This window comes from Myxine glutinosa, chromosome 1, assembly GCF_964187855.1.
Source record: "Myxine glutinosa chromosome 1, kmMyxGlut1.1, whole genome shotgun sequence".
NCBI lineage: Eukaryota > Metazoa > Chordata > Myxini > Myxiniformes > Myxinidae > Myxine > Myxine glutinosa.
This window is the reverse complement of record NC_136261.1, coordinates 77,223,092-77,249,091: the sequence shown is the minus strand read 5'-3', so window position 1 is coordinate 77,249,091 and position 26,000 is coordinate 77,223,092. Positions and strand designations below refer to the sequence as shown.

The 26,000-nt window shown below is 48.7% G+C and overlaps 1 protein-coding gene across 9 annotated transcripts in view; it reads right to left on the bottom strand.

Annotated features, from left to right (window-relative positions):
• Window positions 1–26,000, bottom strand: part of RHBDF1 (rhomboid 5 homolog 1) — a 162,831-nt gene that overhangs the window by 61,352 nt on the left and 75,479 nt on the right. For all 9 annotated transcript variants that reach the window (XM_068113736.2, XM_068113688.2, XM_068113677.2 and 6 more), the window contains 2 exons: window positions 3,459–3,533; window positions 1,182–1,343 (listed from right to left, as the gene is read on the bottom strand). In XM_068113736.2, the coding sequence (XP_067969837.1) occupies window positions 1,182–1,343; window positions 3,459–3,533 (237 nt within the window). The remainder of the gene's footprint in view (window positions 1–1,181; window positions 1,344–3,458; window positions 3,534–26,000) is intronic.

Genomic DNA, 26,000 nt, shown 5'->3' with positions numbered 1-26,000 from the left:
CTTTCGTTTCCTCTTTGATTGTTGTAATAAATCCTGTGTTCTTCCTTACCCTTTTGGTTTCTTCTCCATTCGATCGCTTTAGTCTTTTCTCTCCATTGGGTACCGGCGGCACGATTTGGCCAACCGCTCAGGATCGGGTTTAGTTCCTTTGTTAATGGCTCGGGCTTTGGATTGCTAACCGCTCGGCAATTTCCATCTTGTCCGCGGTCCGAGTGGGAATTATCTCCCTGCTTTGCGGTCGGATTAGCACTCAGGTATTTGGGACTCCATTGACCAATCACCCTGGCCAATCTCAACTGGAAAGGAGCGTTATAATTTCCAGGATCGGGGGACGGCCAGCTTAAAAGACAAGGGGATTAACCCCCCCTTGGTAAGGGGAGCGCCGACCCCCCAAATCCCGCAACAATATATATATATATATATATAAACAGAAATCGGGCGCTACTTTTGACTCACCCTGTATATTATATCTAATACAAAAAGCTCTTTCTAACCACTGACTGACTGATATTAATGTTCGGTATTTTTCAGATGTCGTAGAAAGCTGAAATTTGGCGTGCCGATGGCCATCAAAGCTGGTACACTGGGAAAAAAAAATCACATAACCATTGGAAAGCATTTTTTTTTTGTGTGTGTGTATGCGTTTACTGTTTTTTTTTTTTTACGTAAATTTTCATTTACGGATGCTTTCCAATGAATGAATAAAACGATCATTCATTCATTGGAAAGCATCCGTAAATGAAAATTTACGTAAAAAACAGTAAACGCATACACACAAAAAAATCTCAATCAATATCTAGCATTTGAAAAGTGTAATTTCTGTATCTGTTAACTGAAATAAACACGACAATAATGTCCATAAATGAAAAAAAAAAAAAAAAAGCGTCCGTAAATTAAAATTTTACGTAAAAACCATGTCCGTAAAAAAAAATAGAAAACCTCAATCGATATCTAGCATTTGAAAAATGTAATTTCTAAAAGCATAAACTGTGAAATAAAAATCTCAATGAAAATTTACTGTTCACCAGAGGACCTGGGGTTCGATTCCTGGTATGGGCGTGTAATTTTCCCACAGATGTGAATGAATTAATGATAATGATAATAATTCAGTGAAGTAAAGGAACTGCAGAACTTGATATTCCCCACAAGGATAAGAGTAGGAGATTTTTTTTTGACCATACCGAACAATCTGGCTCCACAGTCTGCACACAGCCCGAGTGGTCATTCCGTAAGCAGCAACCAGATGTTCGCTCACGCTCTCGCTCCTGGTCTCTAAGCCGGACAAGCTCATCATCTTGCCGCATGCAAGGAGAAAACTTGGCACCCAGATGTATAAGGGCCACCTGAGTGGAAAAAAGGTGGAGGAAAGAAAATAACCATGCAAGTGTTGATAATGCAAAGTACAGTATATGCAAATGTGGTACATCCATGTGGTACACATGTGGTACACATGTGGTACAAAGTACATTCAGGAAACTTTTAAGACGAGCTTTAAACTGTAGAAAATTATACTTCCATACCTACTCATGAGCTTTTCTATTCTCTCTTTCAGTGTCCAAACCCCTCTTTAATCAACCTGAATTTTGGTGACGTTTTATTTCCTCCATCAGATATTTCTATTTATGTCCTTATCTGCCTGTGCCCTTTCATGTACTGTCAGTTTCTGTACTTCCACAGTCATCCAGCTCTTCATGAGCCTTGAGACATGGCACCTCATTCTTCTCCATACAACATTTCAATTTTGCATATACAGATGTTCCACTCAGCTAGCTGTAAAGCCAGTCAACCGACCTCAATGGTTGCTATTTCATGGCAAATGACAACATAAACGATGCATCTTTGAGGTAGAGACAATGAATATAGAAATACACAAGGAAATTGTGTTTTGGAAACAATGTGAATGAAAACAAGGAAATGTTCATCTCTGGGAAAAAAATAGTCCGAATGTAATCAATGGTTCCATTAATAATAATGGAGGGATTATTAGCAAGGATAACTTCAGAAATGGCTTCCCCTGCCAAGGCTTAGTTGCAGCAACTTCCTTTTAAAAGGTTTGCGACGTCCATCTCGCTTACCTTTTCACTCCGAGTGATCGCGTGTGGGCAAGTCAAGTCATTTAAATGAGAGTACTTCAAGATTCGAGTGCCATTATCAATCGGGCAAATTTAAAATTCTCCATCTCTGCATTTCATATCTCCACTGCCCTTGAAGTCAGCAATGTCAAACTCTTCAATCAGGCGTGAAATATACAGTGATAAACCCATTAATCTGGCTTGACAAATGAACTCTTATTTTTCCCTCACAAGAGTGCGGGTGGGGTGAAGGGGAATTGAGGTGAAAGGAGGGGGGACTGGGTGTATATTTCATTTAAATAACGCAAAAATATTCATATGAGAATCGTTGCAAAAGGTGCAAAATATTTATTTGCTCGGTGTCAGCAAAATACGAGTAGATAATTAAATAAAGTGAAAACTCAATCTCAACTCAATAACCAATCAACTTTGAGCAAAATCCATTGATTGGAAGAAATTCTGTATGTGTGAAAGAAAGCGGTCAGCTGTCGAACAATTGTGCTTTGTCAAGGGAAGATGCATGCACAATTACATGTCCTATTGTTTTGAAGGAGAAAGGTCTGAGAAAACTCTTCACAAAAGGCATAGGTTTTCAGTTGTCATGTCGAATAACATTGGAGTGAACTGTCAAGAATAATGAGCAGAATTGGCCAACTTTGGAACATGATCAGCACTTGTTGCGTGCAGAATCCGAGCAGATGGCACAATCATGCCTGATGCTTGTTCGGCGACAGGTCGGTGGTCTCTCTGCCTTCTACCGACTCCTTTCTAGTCTTGCGCGTTCCCTCTGCTCTTTCTGCGCTTTGCACCCACCCAGGTTTCTGCAGGCAGCATGAGGTCTGCCAACAACCCCGTCCTGGGAATACTCCCAAAATCCAGAATCACTGTTCACCTCCACTCATTCGTTCTTATTTTGGCCCACCTGTGTAATCAAATTCCACATTCTCTTCAATCTCATTCTTTCCTTGAGGTTTTCAAGACACCATCCAAGATCATCCCCCATCCAAAACAATGATCGTTTCTACCTCCGTTAGCCTTCCCGGGTCCACCTCTTTCCAACTTTCATGTTTTCCTTCCTGAGAGTTTGTTCTTTATCCATCTTGTCCACCCCCTGGGTCCTCCTCTCATCCTCATTCTTTCTCACATCCCTTACCTTTGAAGTCTCTCTCTATTTTGTTCCTCAATTCTGCTGTTGTGTGTTTCCCATTCACCTTCTGTTGTTAATTTTATTCTGTTATGTCCTGATCTGTTCTAAGTTCTAGCTCCCCCACGAGCCCCAACTCTATATTTAAAATAAAAAAGACAACTTTCCCAATGTCATTTTGGATCTCAAACTTGGGTGCTCCGGGCAGCATGGAGGTTTGAGCAGCAGCTGGGCATACTCACCGAGCTCGGTCCCACCCAGAAGTTCTCCTGTTGCACAAACTTCACATTCTCATAAGCTCCCTTGTTGCGCAGAACCTATGAAAGGCAGTTGAACATGACCATAAAACACATTTCTAGAAAGAGGTATAGGTTTTAGGTCTGACATTGGCAATAATCCAGAAATGTACTTGTCGAGGAAGTTACTAATTTGGCCATGGTAACAGGACAAAGGTCTACTCCTTCCTTGTTTAAAACATACCATGACATAATAATAATAATAATAATCTTATTATAATAGAGCAAATCGTATATGGTTATGTTTGTTTGTTTGTTTGTATATTTGTGACCAAAACGTCTTCTTCTTCAAATAAAAATAATACCCAAAAACACAGTCCGTGAACTCTTAATTACGTACTGTTGGAATACACATTTTGACCCTTTAGACTGCTGAAACCCCTCAGACTTTTGACGACCTTTTAAGTACCCCAAGACCCTTAAGACCACCAAGACCCAAAAACTCTTAGACTCTAAAGACCCAAAAATACCCCGAAGACCCAAAATACCATTAAAGACCCAGAGGATCCAAAAGACCCTGAAGATTCCAAGGACCCAAAATACCCCCAAAGAACCAAAACAGCCCCAAAGACCCAAAACAGCCCCAAAGACCCAAAACAGCCCCAAAGACCCAAAACAGCCCCAAAGACCGAAAATACCCCAAAGACACAAAATACCCCAAAGACACAAAATACCCCAAAGACCCAAAATACCCCAAAGACCCAAAATACCCCAAAGACCCAAAACACCCTGAAGATTCCAAAGACCCCAAAGACATAAAACACTCAGAAGACCCAACAGAACGAAGACCCCAAAATACCACGAAGACCGAAAAGGTGCAGAGGACCCATGTAATGAAGTTTCAATAGCACGTAATTAATAAACATGCTGTACTCATATTATAATAGTATGTATTTAATAGACGTACTCAGTCAGGTTTCAATGGTATGTAATTAATAGATTTACTCATGTTTCAACAGCATGTAATTAATAGACGTACAGTACTTTGGTTTTAATTGGCCAACCCCTGCTCTGCAGAGAAAAATGGCCTCTAAAGGTGGTTCTTACTCATGTTTCAACAGCATGTAATTAATAGACGTACTTTGGTTTTAATTGGACGTAATTAATTGGTTGGCAGGAGTGCGATTTGAGCCCCAGTTCGAATCGCGCCACACATTGGTGGTCAACGAGAGGGATTTTCGAATCCTCGACAAAATATATTTGTTGGTGTCAAAATTTGGATTCTAAATTGAGCGAGATTCGGCGCCAAATTATTTAATAAATTACCTATTGCCCGATTTGTTTGTTTAATAAAGAAAACCAATGAAAATAAAACAATTAATAAAGCTGAAACTATGGAATCCCACCTATGTGTTTAACTACACAGAAACGGTCTCCATGCCTAAATCTTAAACTACATTGAGAGCACACAGAATCGTTCAGGGACACAGGGCATATGAAAGTGATGTCGAAGATGGACACAGATTGAATGTCCATGCACACCAGGAACAATAATTATTGAAGATTTATTATCTGGAGAAGATTCACTTGAGTATAATGAGGATTACAACAAAGTTAATAGTACACTACACTGGCATATACGACCACAGACTCAACACAACGTCTCAAGCAAAACTTTTGCCCGACTCGGTTGAATTTAGTTATTTTATAGCGTTTCTGCGAACAAAGAAAGATTCCTGATGTCTTGAGGAGTCAGGAGGGGTCAGGGTTTTGAGACAGTATAGCGCCCATGGTCACGGTAGAACATCTGTTTAACATTTCAACACAGGCCATAAAGATAGGCACTAGGCAGCCTTAGATGAAAGAGTGTAGACATAGCGTTTTCATCATGCTAGCACCGAAAGGAGACTCCATCTGGTCTTTTTTGTCAAAACAACTTCGTTCACCTTTTGTATATTTCCGCCTTGCACAGATAATTATCAATGTAAACCTTATTCCAATAAGTATTCCTAAGCACAGCAAACACACATTTTCTATGACCCATAATGCAGATTGATCAAAGATTTATCACTGAAGTATATTGTTCATATTTATTGGCAATATATATATATATATATATATATATATATATATATATATATATATATATATATATATATATATATATATATATGTATATACAGACTTGGCATTTAATATAGAATATTTTTTTTGTGGGGGTGAACTTACTTTTCAAGATGACTTAGAACCAAAAGTTCATTGGAATTATGTTGAAATTATTCAAGATTTTGTTAGTGTGACCTTTAAAAGAAACAAAAACCACATTTGACATTTCGAAGCAAATAAATTGGTCCTTGAAAGTGATGTGAACTGATATCGAACTCAATTCACGGACAGTACTGTGTTAAACTTCTGTACGTTTTCCAGAAGTATCTCTTTATTTTACACATGAGCCAAAATAATTTTCAACAAAAACATAAGTTAAATTATGACTGGGATTATGGACAGCAAAAATTACAGTTCAGTACTTCGTGTAACCCCCACGAGCATTCAGGAGAGCACATACACGTCGAGGCATGCTGTTCACGAGATTTGCCAAGGTTTGGACAGGAATCGCTTGCCATGCAGTGACAATAGTCTGCTGCAATTCACGCACAGAGGTAGGCTGCTGGACCAAGTTGTCGATTTGACGCGTTAATTCTGCCCACAAGTTCTCTATCGGATTCATATCCGGGGACATGGCAGGCCACTCCATATGCTCGACACCATGGTCAACAAGAAAGTGTTGGATCATGCGAGCACGATGAGGCCGTGCATTGTCATCTTGGAAGACAAAGTTTTCCCTGAAAGGCTGCACGAGCAAATGGAAGCAATGTTTCTTCCAGAATGGTCCTGTACTTGAACTGGCTCAGGTTTCCATTCAGAACAACCAGGTCAGTTTTGCCCCTTGCATGAAAAGCAGCCCAAACGGTCACCCCACCACCTCCAGCTTGGACTCTTGGCACTATACAATCTTCGTTGTAGGCTTCATGCACTTGTCTGCGCACTCGGACGCGGCCATCTTGACGATAGACCAGAAATCTGGACTCGTCACTGAAGGTCACGTGATTCCAGTGTCCTGGCTGCCATCGACGGTGCTCTCTGGCCCACTGAAATCGGCGCTGGCTGTGTTGTCTGGTCGGGCGTGGCTTTCTCAGGGGACTCCTGGCACGATAGCCTGCTTGAACCAGTCGTTGGTTAACTAGCCTTCTGGATACAGGCACATTTGTCAGTTGCTGCCACTCAGCCCAAAGCCGATTAGCTGACTTGGTACGGCCATTGCAGACTAACCGGTGCAGCTGGCGATCATCTCTCCTTGTGATTCTGCGGGGACGTCCTGGCCTCGGTATTGGAGTAGGGACACCCCTCTGAGCATTTCGTTTCAGGATCTTTGACACCTGATCTTGAGTGATGCCATACTGCCAAGCAATAGCACGTTGTTTCATACCGGAATTTCGTAAAGCCACCACTCCATGACAAACAGCATTGTCGAGTTGACGGACCATCTCCAGAGGAAGCGGCAATAACTTTTGTAGACGTGCAGCAGTTGTTTTCCACTAATACAGAACGCAACAACCCTTATATACCCTATTGTGAAGCCAATCGTCAAATGTACCTGCCCTTACATTTTGTCACGCCACCTGTGATATTATCCTGTTATTGACTTCTTGCTGCGAAGGACAATCAGTGACATGGTTCTTTTAACAAAGAAATCACCGAAGCGTAAAAGAAACTCACCAGATTGATATACTGAGTTCAGAAAGTAAACCCAAGTCAAGAAAGAAAAAAAAAATTCCATATTAAATGCCAAGTCTGTGTGTGTGTGTGTGTGTGTGTGTGTATATATATATATATATATATAGGAACCTTGACTTACGAGTGCCCCAACTTACGAGTTTTTCGAGATACGAGCCGTCGCTCGGGCGGTTTATTGCTTTGAGATGCGAGCCGAGATCTGAGTTACGAGCTTTCGCCACCCGGTCACGTGGTTATCTTGCCGTGCAAGTACAGTATCTCTGACGTATATCGCTGCATTTTTGTTTTCGCATGTTGGTTATTTTGAGTTTACGCCACCAGGTGGGTTCCGGTCACGTGGTTATCTTGCCGTGCAAGTACAGTATATCTCTGACGTATATCGCTGCATTTTTGTTTTCGCATGTTGGTTATTTTGAGTTTACGCCAGCTTGATGATGAGCTTGGCTATAAAACACGCAATCGTCGAACAACATGAGCGAGGTGTGCATGTTGTCGACTTGGTGAGGCGGATGTGAAGGCAGCTGAAGATTTTATTATAACTTTTGCCGAACTGATAGAAGCCGAACGATACATCCCCCAGCAAATCTTCAACTGTGACGAGACAGGGCTCTTCTGGAAAAAGATGCCGAGGAGGACGTATATAACGGCAGAAGAGAAGAGCATGCCAGGCCACAACTTGTTCAGAGTGCCGGCGATAGCTCGCCTTCTCTTTGTGGAAAACACGGTACTGAGAAGAAGAAGAGGATGATGTGCTTGGATATAAAACACGCAATCGTCGAAAAACATGAGCGAGGTGTGCGTGTTGTCGACTTGGTGAGGCGGATGTGAAGGCAGCTGAAGATTTTATTATAACTTTTGCCGAACTGATAGAAGCCGAACGATACATCCCCCAGCAAATCTTCAACTGTGACGAGACAGGGCTCTTCTGGAAAAAGATGCCGAGGAGGACGTATATAACGGCAGAGGAGAAGAGCATGCCAGGCCACAACTTGTTCAGAGTGCCGGCGATAGCTCGCCTTCTCTTTGTGGAAAACACGGTACTGAGAAGAAGAAGAGGATGATGTGCTTGGATATAAAACACGCAATCGTCGAAAAACATGAGCGAGGTGTGCGTGTTGTCGACTTGGTGAGGCGGATGTGAAGGCAGCTGAAGATTTTATTATAACTTTTGCCGAACTGATAGAAGCCGAACGATACATCCCCCAGCAAATCTTCAACTGTGACGAGACAGGGCTCTTCTGGAAAAAGATGCCGAGGAGGACGTATATAACGGCAGAGGAGAAGAGCATGCCAGGCCACAACTTGTTCAGAGTGCCGGCGATAGCTCGCCTTCTCTTTGTGGAAAACACGGTGAGATCCTTAACATCCAACAACTAATGGGACGCAAACGGGGCGCCCAGTTTAGCGGTACACACATTGATGAATCACCCTGCCTGTGATTCACCCATGACAGGTTATAGCTGGGTCGGGATTCAAACCCAGGCTGGACAGTTTAGACTTTAGAGTCAAGTGTGCGTACCTCCAGTCCAGGCCATCCTGCCAACTTGTATGCTGCATACAGGTGAAATATAAAGCGCGAGATATTTTTATATATACTGTATATTTTAAAAAAAATTGGTGTGGTTTTTGGCGGGCTGGAACGGATTAATAGCATTTCAATGCATTTTAATGGGGAAATTTGATTTGAGAAACGAGCAATTTGAGTTACGAGCTCGGTCACAGACCGAATTAAACTCGTAAGTCAAGGTTCCACTGTATATATATATATATATATATATATATATATATATATATATATATATATATATATATATATATATATGTATATATATATATATATATATTGTTACGGTCCGCGGTTAAGGATGGTATGTTTGCCGAGCGGAGGCTCCGCGGCCGTACAGTTGTTCCCCGACTAAACCCGATTCACCCAAACGTTGGCCGTATCGCGCCACAGATATTCAATGTGGAAAAGACTAAGACGACGAATGCAAAGAGCAAGAAGAAGACGTACAGAAGAGTAACGGGGTTTATTATTATTTACACACACATAAGCCAAAAGAGCAGTCACGGGTATTTACAGCGGACATGAAAAAGCAGGTAACACAGTGCAAATTACTAGCTTATACTGACTTAATTACCTACCCAGGACAGCACGAACAGAACAAACTCACGTACGCAAATGGATGGAAGGGTAGGAATCGTTTGGAGGGATGGGCAGGTGGAATCACAGGGCACAGCGAGCAGGTCCACTCCGGGCGGGAAGCGAGGAGCCGGCAGCTCCTTGTATTTGGCTTTACAGCGCACGCCGGCAGGGTCACTCGGCTGGTTGAAACGGGGCTGGTTGAAGCGGCTCTTTGTCAAAGGCTTTTCGTATCTCTCACGCAACTCCAGTGCAACTCTAAACTCTCTCCCGGTGGACTGCCAACCCTCTTACGCACCTGGCCTCATCTGCCGTATCTCTGGTGTAGCTTGTCCCAGCGATCGTCGCACCCTTCTCTCATACCTTCAGCGCGGGTCTGACACGCCCCCCTCGGTTTCGGTACCGCCCTCCCCCCCCCCCCCGTGCTCTGTTTCGTGACCTTGTATGGTAATCCCACGGGCTTGTCTCCTTATTTGGGCATGGGGCTGAACAGCCCCGCCCTTCGTGGCGCGCCCTGGGCTTGCCTCTCCCGGGCGACCCCGCCCCTCCTGTTCAAACAGAGCACGGAGCACATATTCACTATAGCAGCGAAATGAGAGGGCGTGCACCCCACGCTTGTGAACTGCTTTACCCGCAGATGGAGAGTTTGGCTGGGAAATGGAAGTATTGAAGGGGAGCTATTCTTAATTGATTCGGTGCAATGGAGTATTATTTTAATGGAAGACAAGGCCTTACCCTAAAACACATAATAAGATATAAGCTACTGAACAAGGGTTTTATCGTGTCCTTCAATGTGGTGTTTCATGGAATAACTACCGGGACGCCCTTTTTACCTTCACACAACTCTGGAGGCAGGAGGGGCCATATTCAACAATGTTCATCACCATTTCCAATATAATACAACACAATCAAAAAAATGCAATCCTCATATCCGCAACAATAATATATATATATATATATATATATATATATATATATATATATAATATATATATACACATACATACATACATACATACATACATACATACATACATACATACATACATATATATATGTATATATATATATGTATACGTATATATATATATATATATATATATATATATATATATATATATATATATATATATATATATATATATATATATATATATATATATATATATATATATATATATATATACAGTCACATGAAAAAGTAAGTACACCCCATGTAAAGTTTTGACTTTTTCAACATATTTCAACATACAGCTATTTGATCTTCATTTCAACAATATTGAGAGATAAAGGTGATATAATATAACAAATATCATGAAACATTTACATTTTGTAGTCCATTGTATAATGTAAATAAACATAAATGCAAATTTCACATGTGGAAAAAGTAAGTACACCCCTTCATTTATCACTACTTCAAATACCTAAAATTAGAATCAGGTGCAGCAGCTCAGGTGCAAATGATTACAACATCGTTAGAGAGGATCTTGGAGGAACCTGTCTTATTTAAACCTCAGACATTTAGTTTGGTTTGCTCTTTGTTGTTGAAGTGTGCGGCGTCACCATGCCTTGATCAAAAGAGTTCTCTGAGGCCTTCAGAAATAAGGTTATAGATGCCTACGAGTTTGGGAAGGGATTTAAAAAGATCTCCAAACAATTTGAAATCAATCATTCAACTGTCCGGAAGATCATCTACAAGTGGAGAAGATTCCAAACAACTGCCAACTTGTTCAGGCCAGGCCGCCCCAGCAAGTTCAGCCCGAGAGCAGACCGCAAGATGCTGAAAGAAGTCTGTAAGAACCCCAGAATGTCATCACGGGACCTACAGGTAGCTCTTGCCAATGTTGATGTCAAAGTGCACGCGTCTACCATTAGAAAGAGGCTGCACAAATTTAATCTACATGGGAGGTGTGCCAGGAGGAAACCTTTGCTGTCCAGAAAGCACATCAGGGCAAGACTAAAGTTTGCCAATGAACACCGAGGCAAAGACCAGCACTTCTGGAACAATGTGCTCTGGACAGATGAGTCAAAGGTAGAGCTATTTGGCCACAGTACCAGAAGACATGTTTGGCGAAAACGAAAGGCAGCATTTGACCACAAGAACCTGATACCAACTGTAAAGCATGGTGGTGGAAATATTATGGTTTGGGGCAGCTTTGCTGCATCAGGGACTGGGCAGCTCACCATCATAGAATCCACTGTGAATTCTTCATTGTACCAGAGGGTGCTTGAGGATAATGTGAGGCCATCTGTTGGAGAGTTGAAGCTCAACCGAAGGTGGACCTTGCAACATGACAATGACCCTAAACATACCAGTAAATCCACCAAGGAATGGCTGAAAACAAAGAAATGGAGGGTTCTGGAATGGCCAAGTCAAAGCCCGGATCTTAATCCCATCGAGATGTTGTGGGGGGATTTGAAACGAGCTGTGCATGCAAGAAACCCCTCAAACATCGCACAGCTGAAATAATTCTGCATGGAGGAGTGGGAAAAAATTTCTCCCAGTCGATGTCAGAGACTGGTAGACAGTTATAAGAAACGCTAACTTGAGGTTGTTTCTGCCAAATGGGGCAATACCACCTATTAGAGCCAAGGGTGTACTTACTTTTTCGACATGTGAAACTTGCATTTATGTTTATTTAAATTATGCAATGGACTACAAAATGTAAATGTTTCATGATATTTGTTATATTATATTGTAGCGGCTACCGCTGGGTTTTCACAATCGCCTTGCACCTATCAAGGAGGCGGAGCGATCACCATGCCGGGCTCGTCCAGGACGCCCGGGCAGGCCCGCGCTCAACTTGCCAGGCCTCGGTCGGGACGCCCGGGCATGCCCGGGCAGGCTCGCCCTCAACTTGCCAGGCCGCAGCCAGGACGCTGGGCCACGCCCCCTCTCGCCTTTCCTGGGCAAACGCTCCGGGATAATATGTATATATATTGCTGCCCGATAAACGGGCTTTTCAGAGTGCCTGAGTGTTTGGTTTGATTAAAGCAACTCGGATGAATTCCAGCTTTTTGTCGCGTCCATTCTTCCGATCGACGTGGGAGCCCCAGCTCCTTCATTGGTGACCTACCGACATGGACACGGCAGTCGCCCTTAAACTGCCTACCTTCTGGGAGGCTCACGCGGCGGTTTGGTTCGCACAGGCGGATTCCCTGTTCGCCCTGCGAGGCATCACGGCCGACGACACCCGCTTCCACCATGTGGTAGCAGCGCTCGGTTCGGCCACCGCGGCCCGCGCCCTGAGCCTCCTCGAGAGCCCGCCAGCCGCTGACAAATACGGCGCGATTAAGAAGCTTCTCCTCGACGCTTTCGCCCTCCCATCGGCGGAACGCGCACGGCGCCTGCTCGACCTGCCCGAGCTCGGCGACACGCGCCCTTCCGAGCGAATGGACTACATGCTTTCACTGCTCGGCGAGCACTCTCCGGCATTCCTGTTCCGGGAGCTGTTCCTCCGTCAGCTGCCTAACCCGGTACGCCTCGCCCTGGCAAGCACGACGATCACAGATCCCCGGGCCCTTGCCAGAGAAGCCGACAAGATCTCTGCCGCAGGACAGCGCATCGCAGCGGCGACATGGGACCCACCGCCGTCCGACGCAACACCCATGGCGCCCGAGCACCCGGCACGGTCGACGACCGAACTGCCGACGCAATTGGCGGCCGCTACACCAAGCCGACCACCTCCAGCACGACGACCGGGGCCTCCACCTGACCAAGCGTGGTGTTACTATCATGCCAGGTTCGGACAGAAGGCCTGGACATGCCGACCCCCGTGCACCTTCGGCAGGCCGGGAATCTGCCGGGCCGGCGTTCATTACCAGCCATGAGCGCCGGCCACACGGGCAACTTACTGTATATCACGGATAAAGCGTCCGGACGGCGCTTCCTGTGCGACACCGGCGCCCAACTGAGCGTCATACCCGCCTCTGACCAGGACAGGCAATCCGCGGTTTGCGGCCCCTCCTTGGTTGCGGCCAACGGATCGACCATCCGCACCTTCGGCCCGCGCAACGTCACCCTCTGCTTCGGCGGCCAACGCTTTGCTTGGACGTTTGTAACCGCAAACGTGCCCATGGCTCTGCTAGGCGCCGACTTCCTCTGCGCACACGGACTGCTGGTGGACGTCCAACGGCGTCGTTTAATCAACGCCGAAACCTTCAGCTCCCTGGTATGCACATTGAGCAGCTCCGCGCCGACCGAGCTGGCATGCGCCGTCCCGGCGGCGAACGAGTTTGCTCGCCTGCTCACGGAGTTCCCGGCCCTCACGTGGCCGACGTTTTCGGCCGTCGCAGTACGGCATGGGATCGAGCACCACATACCAACCACGGGCCCGCCGGTCTACGCCAGGGCCCGCCGCCTCGACCCAGCCAAGCTCGCCGTGGCGAAGGCTGAATTCGACGCGTTGGAGCACCTCGGCATCGTGCGGCGCTCCGATAGCGCGTGGGCCTCGCCACTGCACATCGTGCAAAAGCCGGGGGGTGGATGGCGCCCGTGTGACGACTACCGCCGTCTCAATGACGCTACCACCCCCGACAGGTACCCGATCCCGCATATCCAAGACTTCTCCGCCCATCTGGCGGGACGGGTCATTTTTTCGAAAATTGATCTCATACGGGGATATCACCAGGTACCTGTCAGGGCGGCCGACGTCCCTAAAACGGCAGTCATCACGCCGTTCGGCTTATTCGAATTCTTGCGGATGCCGTTTGGTCTCAAGAACGCGGCTCAGGCGTTCCAGCGCTTGATGGACGGCGTGCTGCGTGACCTGCCGTTCCTTTTCGTTTACCTGGACGACATCGTCGTCGCCAGCACGTCCCGGGCCGAGCACCTCCTCCACCTCCGAACACTGTTCGGGCGCCTCAGCGAGCACGGCCTCATCGTCAACCCGGCCAAATGCCACTTCGGCACGACGGCCGTTGATTTTTTGGGCCACCACATCACCAAGAACGGGGCCGTGCCGCTGCCAACCAAGGTCGAGGCCATCACCACGTTCCCGCGTCCCCGCACCATAAAGGCCCTGCAGGAATTCCTGGGAATGGTGAATTTTTATCACCGCTTCGTGCCCCGCGCTGCTCAACTCATGCGGCCCCTCTACGAAGCCCTCCGGGGCAAGCCGGCCAAGCACGACATCGCCTGGTCCGCAGCAATGGATGCGGCCTTCCAAAGCTCAAAGCGGGCCCTCGCCGACGCAACACTGCTCGCTCACCCGGTGCTCAACGCTCCCATCGCCCTCACCACGGATGCCTCCGACTACGCGGTGGGCGCCGTACATGAGCAATGGGTGAACGGGGTTTGGCAGCCACTCGCTTTTTTCAGCCGGCAGCTCCGGCCGAACGAGCTCAAATACAGCACGTTTGACCGGGAGCTCCTCGGTCTACACCTGGCCGTCCGCCATTTCCGCCACCTCCTGGAGGGCCGACCTTTCACGGCGTTCGTCGACCACAAGCCGTTGGTTTACGCCATGGCCAAGGTCACGGAGCCGTGGTCGGCCCGCCAACAGCGCCACCTCTCCGCCGTGTCGGAGTTTACCACGGACATCCGGCACGTCGCCGGCAAAAACAACGCCGTGGCCGACTGTCTTTCCCGGGCCAGCGCGAACGCGGTCCACCTGGGCGTGGACTTTGCGCTTATGGCGGCGGACCAAACCACCGACACCACGGTGCAAGCCCTCCGGGCGGCGGACACGGGCCTCCGCCTGGCCGACATCCCCTTCGCGGACACTGTCCTGCTCTGCGACGTCTCCCAAGGCCAGCCTCGCCCCATCGTGCCCGTCACCTGGCATCGCCGCATCTTCGCCTCCCTCCACGGCCTTTCCCACCCGGGCCGGAAAGCTTCCCAGAAGCTGGTGTCGGCGCGATTCGTCTGGCACGGCCTTCGTCGGGACGTCCGCGATTGGACCAGCACCTGCACGGCCTGCCAACGGGCCAAGGTCCACCGACACACCCAGGCCCCGCTGGCACCTTTCACCGTGCCCGAACGACGTTTCGACCACGTCAACGTGGATCTGGTGGGCCCTCTCCCCCCGTCACGGGGGTTCACACACCTGCTCACCATGGTGGACAGGACCACCAGGTGGCCGGAGGCCGTTCCCCTCGTCTCCACCACCACCGCCGACGTGGCGCAGGCTTTCATCGCCACCTGGGTCGCCCGCTTCGGCGCACCGGCGGACATCTCGTCAGACCGCGGACCACAGTTCACCTCCGAGCTGTGGGGCACGGTCGCCCGCAACCTGGGGGTCAAGCTCCACCGTACTACGGCCTACCACCCCCAAGCAAACGGGTTGTGCGAGCGATTCCACCGCTCCATGAAGGCCGCGCTCATGGCCGGCCTTCAAGACGGCGGTTGGGCCGACCGGCTGCCGTGGGTCCTTTTGGGCCTCCGCACGGCCCCCAAGGAGGACCTCCAGGCATCCACCGCCGAGCTTGTCTATGGCCAGGCGCTACGCGTCCCGGGCGAATTCGTGCCCGACGCTACCAGTCCCTGGTCCGCAGCTCACCAGCGCTCGGACCTCCAGGAGGCCGCCCGACGGTTTGCCCCCGTGCCAACATCCCACCACGGTGACCCCCAGTCCTACGTCCCCCCAGCACTTCGCACAGCGGAGTATGTTTTTGTGCGTCACGACGCACTTCGGGGGCCACTCCGGCCGCCGTACGACGGGCCCTTCCGGGTGCTGCGATGGGACGACAAGTCGTTCGTCAGCGACATCGGCGGCAGGTCGGACCGGATTGCGATGGACCGCCTCAAGCCGGCGCACGTGGACGTCGACCACCCACCACGGGTGGCCCTTCCGCCGCGGCGAGGCCGCCCCCCGTCCACGGTGCCCCTCACTCGACTGCCCACCACCACACCGGACCCCCTCCCACGACCCGCCAGGGGTCGCTTCGGCCGGGTCATCAGGACCCCCCTCAAATTGACCCTGCCGGTGCAAGTCGATTCTGGGGGGACGTGTGTAGCGGCTACCGCTGGGTTTTCACAATCGCCTTGCACCTATCAAGGACGCGGAGCGATCACCATGCCGGGCTCGTCCAGGACGCCCGGGCAGGCCCGCGCTCAACTTGCCAGGCCTCGGTCGGGACGCCCGGGCATGCCCGGGCATGCCCGGGCAGGCTCGCCCTCAACTTGCCAGGCCGCAGCCAGGACGCTGGGCCACGCCCCCTCTCGCCTTTCCTGGGCAAACGCTCCGGGATAATATGTATATATATTGCTGCCCGATAAACGGGCTTTTCAGAGTGCCTGAGTGTTTGGTTTGATTAAAGCAACTCGGATGAATTCCAGCTTTTTGTCGCGTCCATTCTTCCGATCGACGTGGGAGCCCCAGCTCCTTCAATATCACCTTTATCTATCAATATTGTTGAAATGAAGATCAAATCGCTGTATGTTGAAATATGTTGAAAAAGTCAAAACTTTAGATGGGGTGTACTTACTTTTTCACATGACTGTATATACAACAACAACAACAACAACAACAACAACAACAACAACAACAACAACAACAGGCATTTTAAGGCCATTTTCCCTGCTAGAGCGGGGGTTAGCCTTGCGGTCCCCATGACAATCTTCTCCATTTTGCCCTATTTTCTGCATCTCGCCTTGTTAACCCCCTTGCCCGCATTTCTTCTTCCACCACCTTTAGCCAAGTCTTTCTCGGTCTTCCCCGTTCCTCTACTTCCTTCTACATTCATTTCCATCACTCTTCTCAACCAACTGTATATATGTATATATATTGAAGACTACTATAATAACTGGTGTCTTTGTCTTGATCCATGAGGATTTAAAGAATTAGTGGGAAGAGACCATCATTGGAGGTTTGCCATTGCCTTTAAACAGCAACAACGAATGACACTTACCAATCCTGAGAATTAAATGAAGTGAAAAACAAATTTGAAACAAGATGCCAGCGATAGCTCGCCTACTCTAAAGAGAAAGACATCTCATGAACAGTTGGAAGTCAATTCAGACTTCTACAGTGAGACAGGATGGATGAGGTAGACGATTTGGTGGTCTTTCTTTCTGTCACAATGGGAGGTCCAACATGGACACGCGAGTCGAGCTCTGCACCTGTAAGGCCGTTCAAGTCGCTCTCACCGCCATTTCTCTTCTTTCGGACCTGGAGGTGCTGACTCGACCATGCGGTGCGGTACTTTGACTGGTGCTTTTATTATTTATCCATCTTGTCCACCCCATGCGTCCTTTCCTGCCCCCTCCCCCCATTCCACGTCATACCCATTGTTTATCCAAGTCTTCCTCTATCTTGTCCTTCAACTCCACTTCAACTCCACTGGTGCTTACCTTCCCCTCCTCTCCTCTCTGCTGTTGCGTCTGTCCTATTGCATCATGGTCCATTCAGCGTGCGAGATCTCTCACGAGCCTGGACTCTGTGTACAATTTTTTTTTTTTTTAAGCAGCAGGTGCCATTTTTGGTCTTTGGTATGACTCGGTCAGATCTCGCACGCCGACCTCCCAGTCTCAGAGGAGACACTGACCATTATGCCAATGAGTCTGGTCAAACAGCAACAAAAATATCCCCCTCAAACAAATAAGAAACAAACTTGGCTCTCTCATATTTATTGTGGACTATGGAAGGAATATCCCAAAACAATTACAGGTTAAGAATGAAATGGAATAATTAAAAAATAAATAAAGGTTTGGCCTGATTGACATTCATACAATGCTATTGTATGATATTATAACCCCTGTTAAGTCTCATCTCATGCTTATTTCTCTATTTTTGCAACCAGTGCCCTTTTAATGAAGAAATAAATAAAAAAATATCGCATTGATGTCTTCATTTTCAATCGCATGTATTATATGCACAAAAAAAAAATCCTCACGCAAGCATGACGTCATTATAAGGGGAAATAACAGATTGCTGTCTTCTTGCTAAAGCGATATCATCCCTTCATGCTCCCTCCATTTGACACAACTTCCTCCTGTCTATGGTTTGTGCAAACTATGGCTGTCTTTATTTGTGCAAGTTATTTTTAGCTGCATGTCATGGAAATGCTTGTTTGAGAACGATGGGCCAAGTAGCCTTTCCACGTCCATAAACTTCATTTTCTAATTGAAAGAATAATCTTCGTACTTTTAGCATGTATCACAAACCTGAATTAGCTATTTATCTACACAGACAGAAGACGGTTCCCTGAGAGCACAATCTAATACAAGATAAATACAGATGACATGCGACTTCAGAAAAGCTTACACAATACAGAGAACACATATACAGGCTGCCATTGAGAAAGGAGCGAGGATAACAAGGAATTGGCTGAGAGCACATGCTGTAGGTGCAATAACAGACTTTAGGGCTCGTCTCCCTGCTCTGCAAGATTTTAATCATCTCTGCATTATTTTGCGACTCCCACTGTTTTTAGGCACGTCATGGAGGACATAAACAACGGTCAAGAAGGACTAATTGAACGTGTCAAGCTGGTGTAAAAGATGGTGCGTCAACAGCGGTAAACATCCAAAAAAGGTCGTTTTTAATGGATACCTTTTAAAAGTTTTATTTTATTTCAATTTAATTGCATACTTGATCAACGATGGTGTTCCATCACTGAAGAACACAAATTGTCTGGTTGGCACTTTCAAAAACCTACAGTTTAGCAGTACTTGGACAAAATATGAACCCATTAAACGCAATCTCGACCAATGAAATTTGCCGCTAACAGTCTCAGTGTTAGAGACTGTTATGATTCAGACAAAATCACAGCTCGTAGGAAATATAGAACGTTCTCGGAAACACAAAGCAAGAGTTTGAAAACCCTTCACACGTCCTTTTTCTCGAGATTGCACGTGGTAAGGTGTTCTATTAACTCGCTAGTTAAGACAGTAATAATTAATCTCTAACAACATTGTTTTAAATTACTACAACAAACATATCTCCCATTTCCTGGCTCATTCCCTGATGGACGAAGAACAGCAAAAACTACCCCACACCTCTGTCACGTTAACCAGCTACGCACTTTACCTTCCAACTTGCAAACATTTATGAATATAAACGAACCCTTACTCCTTTGTCGAGAAATTCTCAATCCTTTATGTTCGCGGGGTTCACATTGAGAATTGGAAATGTGCCATAGTGGTACGCTTGTTCATCAAATATGTATAATTCCCTCCATCGATATAAAGTATGCATATAATATAGTCCATCGACATAGTTACCGGTATCCACTTGCAACATAAATCATCAAGAATGTACCATTCAATGCGAAGAAACTGGAAATGAAGCAATATCTGAGGTTCTTCATCAGAGCAAAGTGCAAGTTTACTTTTGTTTTCCAAAAGCTGGAAATCATACATTGAAGCGCGGTGTTACGCGCGCTGCTTGTAAGCAAGGAGGAAGCGGGCAACGCGGTAAGTTGTAAGAGTCTTTATTCAAGAGCTCCACTGTAACACTGGAGCGTTCCGGGCTGCGCGCCCGGTGTATATCCCGCCGGGCGTGGCCGCCGCCCACTTGGCGCGCGGAATGATGTCATCACGCCAGTGAGCTTTCGTGTCCGCCACACGCGCCCTCCCAGAATTCCCGCGCACCTGGAGGGCCAGTTTGCAGGGCAAACGGATGACCCGGCCGAAGCGCCCTCTGGCGACTGGCGGCGTCCGGGGTGCAGGGATGCCAGCTGGGATGCCTCCGGTTGCACCCGGGATGGGTGCAGGCTCGGGGGGCGGCGTGCCGGCGGGGCCGGGCGGTGCCGGGGGGCGGCCCCGACGCGGGGGCCGAGCCACCGGCGGTGGTTGGTCCAGGTCGAGGTGGGCCGGCTTGAGGCGGTCTATGGAGACACGGTCAGGAGTGCCGCCGCTGTCCAAGGTGAAATGTTTCACCCCGGTCTCCAGCACGCGGAAAGGCCCGTCGTACGGGGGCCCCAGTGGTGTCCGGTGGGCGTCGTGCCGGACGAAGACGAACTCCGCGGTGTGAAGCTCCGGGGCGACGTGCGTAGGTGGGTGCCCGTGGTGCGCCGTAGGCACCGGGGCGAACCTCTGGGCGGTCTCCTGCAGCGCGGAGCGCTCCTGCGCCGCGGACCATGGTGCCGTGGAGTCGGGGAGGAACTCGCCCGGCACCCGCAGCGGTTGCCCGAAGACCAACTCCGCCGCGGATGCGCGCAGGTCGTCCTTGGGCGCCGTCCGGAGGCCCAGCAGCACCCAGGGGAGCCTGTCGACCCAGCCGCCGTCGCGGAGGGTCGCCCGGAGCGCGGCCTTCAACGAGCGGTGGAACCGCTCGCACAGGCCGTTAGTCTGGGGGTGGTAGGCCATGGTGCGGTGCAGCTGGACCCCGAGCCCCCGCGCGACCGCCCCCCAGAGCTCCGAGGTGAACTGGGGGCCGCGGTCGGACGAGATGTCCAAGGGGGCGCCGAACCGGGCGACCCAGGTGGCGATGAACGCCTGCGCGACGTCCGCCGCCGTCGTTGACGCCAAAGGCACGGCCTCCAGCCACCGGGTGGTGCGGTCCATCATGGTCAGGACATGGGTGAAACCCCGCGAGGGGGGCAGAGGTCCCACCAGGTCCACGTGAACGTGGTCAAACCGACGTTCCGGCACCGCAAACGGGGCCAATGGGGCCTGGGTGTGTCGGTGCACCTTCACGCGCTGGCACGCGAGGCACGTCCTGGCCCAGCCGCGGACGGCCTTCCGGAGGCCATGGCAGACAAACTTGTCGGCGATCAACCTCTGGGAGGCCCTCGTGCCCGGGTGGGACAGGCCGTGGATGGCGTCGAAAATCTGGCGCTGCCAGCCGGCGGGCACGATGGGGCGAGGCCACCCGAGGGAGACGTCGCACCAGAGGGCCGTGCCCACGCCGTCGAATGGCACCTCGGTGACGCGGAGGCCCGTAACGGCAGTCCGCAAGGCCTGGACGTCGGGGTCGGCGGCCTGGTCCGCCGCCATCCGGGCATAGTCGATGCCGAGGTGGACCGCGTGGGCAACGGACCGGGAAAGGCAATCCGCCACCGGGTTGTCCTTCCCCGCGACGTGCCGGATGTCCATCATGTATTCGGACACGGCCGCGAGGTGACGCTGCTGCCAGGCCGACCACGGCTCGGCGACCTTGCCCATCGCGAACACCAGTGGCTTGTGGTCGACGAAGGCCGTGAACGCACGGCCCTCGAGCAGATGGCGGAAGTGCCTGACCGCCAGGTCCAAGCAACTCGCGGTCGAAGGTACTGTACCGGCGTTCGGGCGGGCGAAGCTGCCGGCTGAAGAACGCCAGCGGTTGCCAAGCTCCACGCACCCATTGCTCGTGCACCGCGCCCACCGCGTTGTCCGAGGCGTCGGTGGTGAGGGCGATCGGTGCATCGGGCGCGCGAGCATGGTGGCGTTAGCCAAGGCGAGCTTCGCGCCCACGAATGCCGCGTCCATCTGCTCGGTCCAGGTAACGTCACCTTTGCCCGGATTCCCTCGGAGGGCCTCGTGCAGGGGGCGCAGGAGCTGGGCGATGTGGGGCAGGAACCGATGGTAAAAGTTTACCATGCCCAGGAACTCCTGGAGCCCCCTGATCGTGCGGGGGCGCGGAAACCCTTTCACCGCCTCCACCTTGGCCGGTAGGGGGACGGCCCCGTGCCTGGTGACGCGGTGCCCCAAAAGGTCGATTTCAGTGACACCGAACCGGCACTTGGCGGGGTTCACGATCAGGCCATGCTGGCCCAGACGTTCGAAGAGCGTGCGGGGATGGTGTAGGTGCTCTTCGCGGGACGCGCTTGCGACGAGGATATCATCCAGATAGACGTAGACGAAAACGCGCGCTTCATTGGTGACCTCCGACGTTCTGGTCAGTCGTCACTGACCACCCGAACCCGCCACAGCCATGGCAACCAACGCGGTAGCGATAAAGCTCCCCGAGTTCTGGGAAGCTCAGGCGGAGATCTGGTTCCTGCAGGCCGAAGCCCAGTTCAGGCTTCGAGGCATCACGTCGGGGTCACCAATGAAGCGCGGTGTTACGTGCGCTGCTTGTAAGCAAGGAGGAAGCGGACAACGCGGTAAGTTGTAAGAGTCTTTATTCAAGAGCTCCACTGTAACACTGGAGCGTTCCGGGCTGCGCGCCCGGTGTATATCCCGCGGCCACGCCTACCCCTCGGGCGTGGCCACCGCCCACTTGGCGCGCGGAATGATGTCATCACGCCAGTGAGCTTTCGTGTCCGCCACAACATCACCTATTTCAGTTTCAATAACTACTTTAGTGGCTGAAACTTTAAATGCTTTAACATTCTAGTGGGTGATCTGTTATGGTAATCCACAAGTTAGACACAAGAAAGAGCAATCAGAGATTGCAGACCCTCGCCAGGACGTGTTTTCAGTGGTTTTTAAGGCTTTTGTGTTAAAACAAATATGGCGGCCAAACCACGTGACCAATGACGTCATCGTTATTATTTTTTTCTCCAACAATTTATCCCGAGATGATGCTCAAGAAATTTCATCTTGATCGGATGACGTTTTGTACTTGTCGAATTACGACGTCATAATGGAGGCACCTATGACATCATCATTCACATAATGTATGTTATTCCACATGGAGAGCTATTCACAATGAGCCATGTCTCTATTTTTTCTATGCAGTGCTTTCGGAGATATAGAGGTGCAAAGTTTTTCGGTTTTTCCAAGATGGCGCCCATACCACGTGAACTATGACGTTATAATTGCAATTTTAAAATTCTGCAGGTGGAGTTGCACCTATGGTGAAAATTTCCTGTCAATCGGACCAGCAGTTGCAGAGAAAATCATATTTATTCTGTTCGGACAAACAAACAAACAAGAAGACGTCATGCTGAGCACGATACTTGCAAAATCCGCCCCCCACCCCCAAGAGAAAAAATTCCATTGATACAGCAAATTGTCCATTTCATCAAGATTAAAATTGACAATCTTGATCAAAGCTCGGGTCAACAGGAAGAAAAGTGATGATTTTTCAGATGAAAAATGATGATTTTGTAAGGTTGACCTTGAGTTGACCTTTGACCTTAAAAATAGTTAGTTTCCCGATTTAGTGACTCAATGTGCAAATGCTGTTCAAATTTCAAGTCAATTGGATGAAAATTGAGGATTTTAGAAATTTGTCCCATGTTGACCTTTTGGCCTATGTTGGCCTTTTTTTTTTTTTTTCTTTTTTTTTTTTGTATACAAGATCGAGGCTCGTGAAAGAGCTAACATTAATCACACAAAAAGACAAACCGACACACAAAACACAAAAAACAAGGGGAGCGGTAGACAAGATGGGGAGAGAGGGGGAAGGACACAAAAGAGAGGGGGAAGGACACAAACACAACATTTGAGAGCAGGGACATCGGGAGGACTTGGGGGGAGGTGGGAGAGGATTAAAACATATGAACACTGCAAGGACTCTGGGGTGAATTACCGGGGGTAGAAAAGATCAAGGTTTTCGATGGGGGAAGATAAGAGATGGTGGTGAACAGCTGTTTTAAAGACCTGGAGGGAGGAGTGGGATTGAAGGGAGTGGGGGAGTTTGTTCCAGAGGCGGGAGAAAAGGGGAATGAAAGAGTGAAGGTGAGCAGAGAGCCTAGACTTTGGCAGTTTAACCAGAAGAGGGTTGCAGGCAGATCTTGTGCGACCTGAAGGAATATTGGGGGGACAGAGCACAGAGAGAGCTGGGGGAGCAAGGCCGGAGAGGAGTCGGTAGAAGACAGAAAGACCACCAACCTGCCTGCGGTGAGTGAGTGAAAGGCCCTCGGCGTTGACTACATCGCAGGAGATTCCAATGATTCTGAAAGCTTTGGCCTCAACAGCGTGAAGCCGAGCAAGGTGTGAGGCAGGAGCACCAGCCCAGAGGGGGGAACAGTATTCCATTGAGCTGCGGATGAAAGCCTTGTATGTGGTGAGGAGCTCAGGTGTGCCAAGGAAGGACTTCGCACGACGGAGGATGCCCAGTCGGCGACTGGCTTTGGAGGCCAGCTTGGAAATGTGGTTTTCCCAAGAAAGATCATGGCAGATAGTGAGACCCAAAAGCTTGAGCGACAGAACTTCTTGGAGAGGATTGTTGAGAAAGTAGATGGGAGGGTTGTCCAGTCGGTCCTTTCGGAGAGACATTTTTCGGACCTTTTGGCCTATGTTGACCTTTTGGCATATGTTGACCTTTTGGCTGATGTTGACCTTTTGGCCGATGTTGACCTTTTGGCCAATGTTGACCTCAAAAATACTTGGTGGTTGAATTCAATGACCAGATATGCAAGTCCTCTTCAAATTTCAAATCAATCGGATGAAAATTGAGGATTTTAGAAATTCGGCCTATGTTGACCTTTTGGCCGATGTTGACCTCAAAAATACTTGGTGGTTGAACCAGATGTGCAAGTTCTCTTCAAATTTCAAGTCAATCGGATGAAAATTGAGGATTTTAGAAATGTGGCCTATGTTGACCTTTTGGCCTATGTTGACCTTTTGGCCTATGTTGACCTCAAATATACTTGGTGGTTGAATTCAACGACCAGATATGCAAGTCCTCTTCAAATTTCAAGTCAATCGGATAAAAAATTGAGGATTTTAGAAACGTGGCCTATGTTGACCTTTTGGCCTATGTTGACCTTTTGGCCTATGTTGACCTTTTGGCCTATGTTGACCTCAAATATAATTGGTGGTTGAATTCAACGACCAGATATGCAAGTCCTCTTCAAATTTCAAGTCAATCGGATGAAAATTGAGGATTTTAGAAATTTGGCAAAGTTGGTGACCTTTGGCCTATGTTGACCTTTTGACCTTTAGACCCCAAAAACAATAGGCTTCTCAATTGGGACGACCTATACACCTTGGTGACGTTTTGTGACGATCGGTTTGGAATTGTGACCTGTAGGCCGGTGACAAACAGACGGACAAACAAACAGACAGACAGAACCACAAACGCAACCGACCAATATACTTGAAAAATCTTTGATTTTACAAGTAACAAACGGACTCAAATGCATACCCTCCTCTGGCGAGGGTAATAAAGCATCATTAAATGGAAGGACACCTCAAATGGATGCCTCGTTGTTTTCTCTGTCGGCTGCAATCACAAATAGACCATTTTGACAAAAGCAGATTTTGGCCGTTTACAATACTAATCTATACTACATTTATGTTTACGTTTCCCATACTAAACCAATACTAGAACGGCACTCGGTACAGCGCACACCTCCGCCAACCTGAACAGTTTATGTTTTGTATCCTACTGATGGGGCAGATCTGGATCCGGACTCGAACGAAAATCTAATCGGCTTGTTCTTGTCACCTTCCCACAACTCGTCCATCTAGTTTTGTCATAATCCATTAACAGCCTTTTGAAATACCATGCTATGTATAGTTTTTGGCCCCATGTCTCAATGCTGAAGAATCGCTGAAAAAAATTAACAGTTATCATATACAGATTAAGACTCGGATCCTTATCAAAATCGAATAAATTAATTGACACACATCCAACATGTCCACCAAGTTTTGTCCAAATCCACAACTTGAGGTATTGTACCATACAGCTCAATATCATTTTTGGCCCTATCTCTCAATAGAGAAGAATCACACAAAAATTATAGTATCCGGATTCGCACAACCAACCTTTCCACAAAATTTTGTCCGTCGCACACCCAACCTATCCCCAAAATTCCGTAGATATCCGTACACAACTTTTTGAGATATCCTG